General features: G+C 37.1%; 1 protein-coding gene across 1 annotated transcript; it reads left to right on the top strand.

The window, feature by feature from the left end:
- The first annotated feature begins 1057 nt into the window (after positions 1–1057).
- On the top strand, positions 1058–5837 carry LOC113729576 (protein DESIGUAL 2-like). The gene is made up of 3 exons (XM_027253853.2): positions 1058–2438; positions 2663–2868; positions 3170–5837. Exons 1-3 carry the CDS (start codon positions 2340–2342, stop codon positions 3396–3398), a joined length of 534 nt encoding a protein of 177 aa, XP_027109654.2. The 5' UTR covers positions 1058–2339; the 3' UTR covers positions 3399–5837.
- Positions 5838–9616: the final 3779 nt, after the last annotated feature.

Here is a 9616-nt window from a genome sequence, read left to right as displayed (position 1 = left end):
TTGTCACCAATGAAAAGAATCCAAATCTGAAAGAGCAGAGGGAATGAACGTAGAACAAAGTCATCTCTGAAGACAAAGGAATGAGATTGACACTGAATTTGGTACCGAATAGTGTCATAGAGGATTCCAACCGCCAAATCTTGAAGTTTGGGGAGAGGAAAAGATGAATGCAGCGCTAATGCCATGGTGCCGTGCTTGGCTTGTCACCAATGAAAAGAATCCAAATCTGAAAGAGCAGAGGGAATGAACGTAGAACAAAGTCATCTCTGAAGACAAAGGAAGCCTTTCTGAGCGGATTATACAGCTAGCCATTCTTATATATAAGGATTAATTGCATTTGCCTCCCTTTAGGTTTGACCAAATTACGAATCAAACCTTGAAGTTTAACTAAATTACATCTGCCTCCCTTGTCAATAACACCGTCAAGAGCAAATAAATAGAACAAATAAAATGACAAATTTACCCTCTACTCACAACAATAAATAAAGTTCACAAAAAAAATTTCCAAAAATAAAAATTGTGAGAGTTTAATAGAGAAAACATAAAGACAATTGAACAAAATAAATCTTTATCCTAACGCCTAAAGTTAACAAATTGATAGATAAAAGAAAAGATGGCAGAAAATAATAAAAAGGAAGTTCATTAGTACTAGATACGGGGTTAATTCCACTTTGTCCCCCCAAATTTTGGACGATTACCCACTTCAGTCCCTAAACTTTAAAATGGGACACTTAAATCCCTAAACTTATAAATACCTCCCACTTAAGTCCCTAAACTTATAAAATGTGACACTTAAATCCCTAAACCCTTATAAAATGGGACACTTCGACCACCAACGGCATTCAGGATTTGTTAACAATTTTCCTTAAGTGGGATGTATTTATAAGTTTAGGGACTTAAGTGTCCCATTTTGAAGTTTAGGGACTGAAGTGGGTAATCGTCCAAAGTTTGGGGGGACAAAGTGGTATTAACCCCTAGATACGGGAAAGAATACCAAAAATTAAGAAGAAAAAAGATTTCCTGTTGTCCATGGATCGTACTCCTCAAAACCGTAATTGCTTCTCTTCCCATCTTTAAGTTATCAACCATCTCTAACACACTCCCAATTCCAAACTATTGCAAAATCATTCATCTTTTAACACCATAGCTTGAGTTTTTTATCATCTCCTTTAAAAACCCACAAAAAATAGACATATAATTGCCGTATACAAAACCAAATCATGCCAACCCAATTCTTTGTACACATTCAATTGAAGCAAAGTCGGCAAAATAGAAACAAGAAAGCAGCAAAATTTGATGCTAGGAGAGCCACCAAAATCACACGCAAAACCATAACCCATCGTAGCCACAAGCAATGCTCAGAATCTCTTCTCTAGCTCCTCATAAATAAGGTTCATCATTCAAATCTCATGTTTAGAGGAGAATCGTTTGGACTAAAGATTTGGTTTTGGTAGTTAAATTGCAAGATCTATATTTTGAAAGGAATTGCAATTCGTGTTTTTTCCTTTCCTTTCTTTTCCTGCTTTTGATTGAATCTAAGGCTGACAATTTGTGAAGAAATAGTGTTTTAATGGAAGAAGAAGAAGGAAGAAAAAAAAGCAGCAAGGAGTGATTTTGACAAGCAACTAGTGAATGTGTACTCATTTGAATCCATTCTACACGAACAACGAAGAACTATTATGCAACCGACAATTGTGCAACTCCGTTGCTTTTAGTCCCCGAGAAGAAGGGTTGAAGACTTAAAGGGGTAGTCTAGGACATTCTTGTGGGTAGTCTAGGACATTCACTGACCTTTTCGTTTAACATCAAGCAGTCAACGTTTGTTGACTAATGATAGGTGGCTCTCTTTTTTTTTTTTTTTTCAACACACAGGGGGTATCCGGGCTTTTGGCCCGACTAATCCCCTGCGATCCAAGAGAGAAGGCCCTACCCCTCGGACGCAGTAGCCCTAGGCAAGACTCAAAATCTGGTAAGCGTGGCCTGAAAAGGCGCTTGCTACCAGAAGAGCTAACCCAGGAGGGCAGGTGACTTTTAGTTAAGCTTTTGTGAATTCAGAGGGCTCTCCGTAGTTTGGCCAAATCTCGGGGCTTAGTTTGTAGTTTGGCCAAACCTCAAGGGAGATAAATGTAATTAACCCTATATATAAAGGTATGATGCTGCCCAGCTGCATGCATCCTTCCACTTTATTCAGATTCTTCAAAGAAAACTCTAATTAGCCGTACCATTCACGAAAGGCAGCATAGAATGAAGTCATATATATAGTTATATGCACAAGGCTGCGCCATCTTTGCCTTCCACAGCCATCTATCTCTTTTAATTTTTGGAAGTTGCTGATTAAGATGGTTAAAGAGGTTTATTACATAGTTGGCCTTTTGATCATGGTCATGGACGTTGTAGCTGGTATTCTAGGCATCCAAGCTGAGGTTGCCCAAAACAAGGTACTGGTCAAATTTATGCATTTATATATTCATTCGCTCGTTTGGAAACACTGTAGAAGATATGGTAAACCGCATGCCATAGTAGTGGTTCAAACATGAGTCTAAAGATCGATACAGTACAGAGTTTGGGGATCACGGGAGGAAAACTTTGAATTCATCTACCACGGCTTTTTTGTTTAGGGCTATGCTTATTGTGACCATTGCAAGAGAGCTCTGTTTTGCAGGCCATAACCCTTCGGCTGTGGATATTTGAATGCAGACACCCAAGCTATGAAGCTTTCAAACTAGGCATGGTTGCAACAGTACTATTGACCTTGGCACATGTCGCTGCCGTTATGCTCAGCGGGTGCGTCTGCATTGGGTCTAGGGAAGAGTTGGATCAGTCATCTAACATTAAGCGGCTTGCAGCAGCTTCTCACGTTTTAGCATGGTACGAGATTACTTTTATTGCATTTTGTCCCCATACAAACTATAATCACAGATTAGTCAATAATAAAGAGTTGCGAAATTGTTTGGTGAGCGAAAATTAATTTTCACCAAACTTTTCATGCAGCAGCAGTTCATGTGAAATAATTCTTGCTATAATTGATTTTGCTTGAAAAGCATTTCGCTTCAGCAGATTAAAGCCACAACCACCAAAAACATGAAGCAATAGGGGCTTAATATGCTCCCACGATCTTTGAGAATCCATCTTTATCTATCATTAACAGACTACCGTGGTGATGTATCAGGGTCATAATGGTTATAGCATTCTTAATGCTAATCAGTGGGACAATATCGAACTCAAGGTCGAGGCAAAACTGCGGAATTTCAAACCATCATCATTTGTCCATAGGAGGAATTTTGTGTTTTGTCCATGGACTTTTTGCCGTCACTTATTATATTTCTGCAACAGCAGTCATTCAAGAAGGAAAGAAGTTGAAGCATCCTGCAACTGCAGGTGCAGCTGCCAATGCTTGAAAGGACCTGAAAACTATTCAGTTCGTTTTTTGTTTACAATTCAAATGCTATTGATTTGTAATTATTTTGCAAGAAGCTTGCTGCAATGTGCTTTCATCGTTCTTTCTTCTCTCTTTTCAAATAGGTTCTTGCTGATGTTTAAGGCGTGTTTGTTACAAAGTTGGAGTTCATTATCTTTCTGAAGCAAAAAAATTTAGCGGGACTATAGTGTTTTGCAGGTTTGCTTAATTACAAGAGTCTGGTGAATAAAATTCTACTGATCAATTGTTAACCAAACAAGGCATGACAGGGGGTTGGTAATTCAGTTTTATGTCATTCATAGGATCAGTAACCCATCATGTGCCATCCATGGATCAAATCGTGCCTTATTATCTGGTTTTGCCAAATGTTGTGGAAGATCATTTATCTGGTTCAGATGCTTTGAGTCTTTGACCCTGTTTCATTTTCTTTTTTTTTTTGTTACAAAAATGACTTTTGAAAAAAAAAGGGGGGGCTTTTGGAGAGTATTGAAAAATGAGTCTTGTGATCCGCAGCCCAACTTATGACCTACAATTTAACAGGACTACAGAGAGACGGGGGACCTAATCAATTAATAATTCTCAACAAAAAATGTTAGGTTCATGAGTAAAGAGTTATGTCTCACGTTAGTTCGAAAGATGGAGAAAGAACGATTAATATGTAAGTAAGGGTCCGAGACCTAATCGCTTAAACTTTTGGATCAGAGTTGGGTTCGTGACTTACATATTGAACTCTTCGGTGGGCTCTTCCAAGGTATTTTTCCCTATCAAATTGGTATCAGAGTTTTAGGTTACGAGACTGGACTACTTATGAGTAAGTGGATTCTTCTTGGAGTTGGACCAGTAAAAATTCTCTTCTTGATAGTGAACCGAAGTGCCAAAGAGTTTGGTTGGTGTTGGACCAGGTGTGCCAGAGTGAGTCCATGTTTGGGAAAAGAAATGATGACCTTAGGTGATAAGGTAAGCTTGCGTTGAGTATTAAAATGGACTCGAGACCTAATGGCTTAAGCTTTTGGATCAGAGTTGGGTCCTGACTTACATATGGGGAGGGCCCAAGGCCTAATGGCTTAAGTTTTTGGGTTAGAATTGAGTTCCTGACTTATATATTGGCCTCTTTGGTGGACTCTCTCAATATGTTTCTCCCTATAAAAAAAAAACATAATAAAATAAAAGTGTTACAAATGCTTGTGGTTATTTACTATGACAAGGAGTCCAATGCACATTTTCTTTGTTAAGGAAATGGACTCTCATAGTGTAATTGGTTGTCTTCCATGAGCACTTAAACTTGTAAACCAAGTGCATTTAAATCTTTTCCTGTTTCTTCATCAAGAATCTCAGTTTTCAATCTTCTTATCCCAAGCAAACGTATGATACGGAAGTTCAGTTAATATAAAGTTGATGATTTGGGTGTTGCAATCCAATTGTTAATGGTTAGTTCTTCCCTTTCACAATCTTAATTTTTAATGGTGCATTAGTGGCTGATTTTATTGAACAGTACAATTTGGACTTTTTATTGATAGTAAATCTTAACAAAAGGTTAGCAGCCAAGATAAATTATGTGGGTCACTCTGATTGCCTTGATGGACTAAAAAACAGTTTGTAATAAGCAGTTGGACTTTTCTGTTGTTCTGTTGCCTTTGCTTTCTCTATTGGAATTGGAATGATGAAATTCTGCATAGATACCTAGAATTTCTGTGTTTCTTGGGATCAAGTTTGCTCACTGGGAGATGTAAACGAGATTTGCAGAAGCTGATCAGAGAAGACCAAAAAACTAGTAGAAATATTACTGCAAAAAACTGATGTTCAGATCATGAAATAAAATTCTTCCAGCCCAATGAAATTATTTTTGAGATCTTAATTAGACTGACTGTGAAGTCTGTTGGCAGATGTAAATGCGTGTACAAGACGTGGGATGTCATTGTTGAGGAACGCAAATTCATCGAAGAGCAGATGAATCGATGAGACGGTTTATGAGTACAGGGGAAAGGCATATGCTATAGGAGATGAAGAATTCTTATGGCCGTTTGTCATTGACAGACTGGTTTTGAAGAGAAGTAGCTTGACCAAAAAATATCGTGTCAGGAACCCTGCAACCAAGAAAATGCTTGATCTGTCTGGTCCTTGAGACACAGTCAATGAAATGTGGATGTTGTATCCTCAGACCACGAACAAGTACAAGTTAGCATCATAGGAGGAATTTTGTGTTTTGTCCATGGACTTTTTGCCGTCACTTATTATATTTCTGCAACAGCAGTCATTCAAGAAGGAAAGAAGTTGAAGCATCCGGCAACTGCAGGTGCAGCTGCCAATGCTTGAGAGGACCTAAAAACTATTCAGTTCGTTCTTTGTTTACAATTCAAATACTATTGATTTGTAATTATTATGCAAGAAGCTTGCTGCAATGTGCTTTCATCGTTCTTTCTTCTCTCTTTTCAAATAGGTTCTTGCTGATGTTTAAGGCGTGTTTGTTACAATGTTGGAGTTCATTATCTTTCTGAAAGCAAGAAAATTTTTCAGATTCGTTCAAACGGATACATTTGTATGCAATTGAACGTAAGCACAAAGAGAGCTTAAACTTGGGGTTCAAATTCGATGAATCTTTCTGTTCTATCTTTCAGTTCCAGTCAATGAAATATTTACATTATCAGAAAGCTTGCAAGCTACTAAAGTGAAAAACATATTCAAAACAAGACATACTAGCATCAACAGAAGCAGCATTCAAAATTCTCAATAGTCAGAAATTCAAATTGCTGCTTGCCCAAAAACCTGCCAAGTCAAAGTTGATTTCAGACTTGGAGACAAGAACCAATGAGAAACTACCAGTGCAATGACACAACATAATTTTCAGATCATGAAAATAAGGGAATATAGATCATTCAAGTAACAGAATCAGTTATTACAACCAGGTATCTTTCTCCAATTGATAGATGGATTACTCCATTGCCGAATAGACCAGAGATTGAAGTATCAGATCCTCAAACTCAAGGTTTCGTTTTATTTTTCCCTTCAACTCTCTACATGAAGACTACTTGGGACCATCACAGGGATGACAAAGACTAATTACTCGAAGTTAGAGATCAAGCTCCTAAACTACGCTAACGATAATCTGCTATCATCCTCTCAGGCACAAACAATGTGTCCCTGAAGAGGAAATTGACCAAATATACCTTTTTAACTTGAAAATTAGGAATCGCCAACCTTCAATTAGTCATTGTCTTGATTTTCTATTCTAGTTACTGCAGGGAAATCTCCACTTGTCAAAGTTGTTTATTGTAGCTACCTGACTACATGAAGTTGGCAACGATATCAATATTAACCACGGTACTGCAAAGCCAACATCCTAATTCAGCATTTAGATAACGAAAATATCACCATCATACAAGTTGCAACGCTATTAGCATGCAAAATATCATCTACATAAGGCCAACTATAATCCATAATTAGCTAATTAGCAACCCTACAGCCATAAAAGTGCTAAAGATCAATTAAGCAAAACAATGCACCATGTTCCACCGCATCAATCAACACAAACCCCATTAACATAACTGACCTTTCACATTCTTCCAAAAACTCAACGCCCTGATTGTTTCAAGCCATTCAAAATCAGCTTAGTCAACTCAGCCATCAACTCCGACCTCCTAAAGGCCCTGACTTACACGCCTTTGTAGCAACCCCTAGAAGCTTGGATGGTGAGTGTTCGATGTTGGTTCCATTAAGTTGTAAATCACGTAAAAAAAAAAAAGTTGTAAATCACGTCTACTTTTAGTATGCAAAGCTACAATTCATTTGAAAGAGGATTTTAATTACGCCCAAAACATTTGATTAAAAATTATATACTTTGCTAACATTTAGCCATGTTGCCTTAAAACAATGACTAAACAACATTAGCATAAATATACCTTTTGTTTTTGGATACAAGCGAGGTAGAGAATTTTGTTGGGGATAAAACTTAGATGCTGTGGCTAAGGAGAGAGCTGGAAGAAAAGAAAATTAATTATAAGTTAATTGTTTAAATATAAGGAAACCTGATATAAGAATGGATGAAATTAGAAGGTAATTGATTGACTAATTGTAATTAACGAATCAATTTCTTAATTATTGAGTGTCCATAAACAGGGGATGGATGTGCCTATAATTTAGCAAAATAAGTAGCTTAGTTGTACTAAAATACAATGAGTAAAATGGTTTGTAACAGCCCGAATCACAATGTCTATAACGTTGCGATTTTCTTGTGATACCACAACAACGCAAAGTTCTAGAGCAACATAAGCTTTATCGATTCCTTGATCGTCTGAAGACACAAACCTAACTGGCATTAGACTGCTACTTATGCATCGAAAAATTTAAAAGTATAGAATTCGAATTCTTGATCCTTTTTTCGTTCACAGATATAAATATTAAAGTACAGCGTTTAAATTCTTGATTTTGTCTTCATGCTGATTCCATCTGATTAATAGTCGTATTAGATCTTACCCATAAAATATGGTTTTCCTTCAGTTGGAAAATATCTAGTAATATGCCTTGAAGTAATAGTCATTGAATTTCTGCAAAAAGAGCAGAGCGCGGAGACTGAAGAAATTCTTGAAATCAACTCATGTTATACCCGTGATTCATGTATGTATTTAGTTCTCTGACGATAAGTTGGTGCTCTCCTGTTTCAAATTGTTAACTTTTGAGTATCATGATGCTTTGTTTTGCTTTAAATCATTGGTGTAATCTCACATGCACTGGCTTAAGATAAAGATTGCCAGTTTTTCAGGAAATTGTAGATCCCACAACTTTTTAATACTGTTGGAAGGCTAGAAATTGATAGGATAAACCAATAGAAGTTAAATGAAGGTGGGCTGGTGATGGGTTTAAGCTTTAAGGTAGTAACTTCATGGTTAAATGGGTAATTTAATTAGGCCATTATTAGAAGTATCCAAGAAAAGAAACAATTGTTAGACTACTATCATGTGGCATCCTGTCTGTTTCTTAGCTATCATTATGTTCTGCTTCTGCTTCAGCTTATGCGTCTGATACAAACTATTGCGCTTTGCTGAGCCAATATCAATCTCCTAAGTATCAAGTCTTTGGAGCAAAATGTACGAATTTATGAAAGCATGGCGCAGTTTGAGGATATATAACAGGGTTCGGGACAAAGAAAAATTTCTTCCTGATGAATTAATTGTTGAGATCTTAATTCGATTGCCTGCGCAGTCCGTGGGAAGATGTAAATGTGGGTGTAAGTCGTGGTGTGCTCTAATTCAGGATCCCAAGTTCATCGATGAGCATTTGGCACGATCGAAAGTTGTCTACATATACGGAGAAAACACAAATGAGAATGGAGATGAAGAAATACTCGAGCATGTGGATGGTCACGATGGATTATTGCTTGAGAAGAGCAGCTAGACAGGAAAATTTCGTTTCAAGAATCCTATAACTAAGCAGATGTTAAATCTGCCTGACCCACATGGTAAAGGCGAAAACATGTGGCTGTTACGTGTTCCAGAGAGTAACACTACTAAGTTGGTTGATGTCTATTGCAAGGAAGAGACAGAACATGGAGGCTGTCAAGTCCTAACAGTTGGCACTGATCTCTCATGGAGAGCCATCGATTGTCCTAGAATTCAGAAACTCGGAGAAAAAGGGAAGTACTTTACTGCAGCTATCTGTAAAGTATTCTATGTCATAAGTTTTTTCATAATGTTGGATTTGGTGTTCCTGCAGAAGTAGTTTATTTTGAGGTTGAAACCGAGCATTTTGCTGTTGTCAAGATTCCGCATGCGCTGTTCCCAAGTTTTGAATGTGTTAATCCTCTTCCCTGGGATAGCAAATTGGGTCTCGCGAATCTTGTGGAACAAGAGCTTCACATCTGGGTTCTAGAAGACCACAAGACGCAAAAATGGACTGAAAGGAAGGTAGTTAATACATCGACATTCTTTGGCAATCATTACTATATAAAAAGTATCATGAGCCCTAGTAACTTGGAGTGGTGTATAAGCACTATTATGATCTTATTTTTTTGTCATTCCAATTACGCCTTTATTAATTTATGATTAAAGTTTCATATAATCTTAATTGTAGGTAGCTTAGAAGAAAATAATGATTGATTAGTAAAATCACTATATTACATCATACCATATTGATTTAGAAAGAAACATTTTCTTAAAGTTACTAACAGTGAAATGATTTGAGAAACATTTCTTGGATGAATTAAAT

Source organism: Coffea arabica, chromosome 2e (genome assembly GCF_036785885.1).
Source record: "Coffea arabica cultivar ET-39 chromosome 2e, Coffea Arabica ET-39 HiFi, whole genome shotgun sequence".
Taxonomy (NCBI): domain Eukaryota; kingdom Viridiplantae; phylum Streptophyta; class Magnoliopsida; order Gentianales; family Rubiaceae; genus Coffea; species Coffea arabica.
The sequence above is the reverse complement of the archived record's forward strand: the minus strand, read 5'-3'. Positions and strand labels throughout refer to the sequence as shown.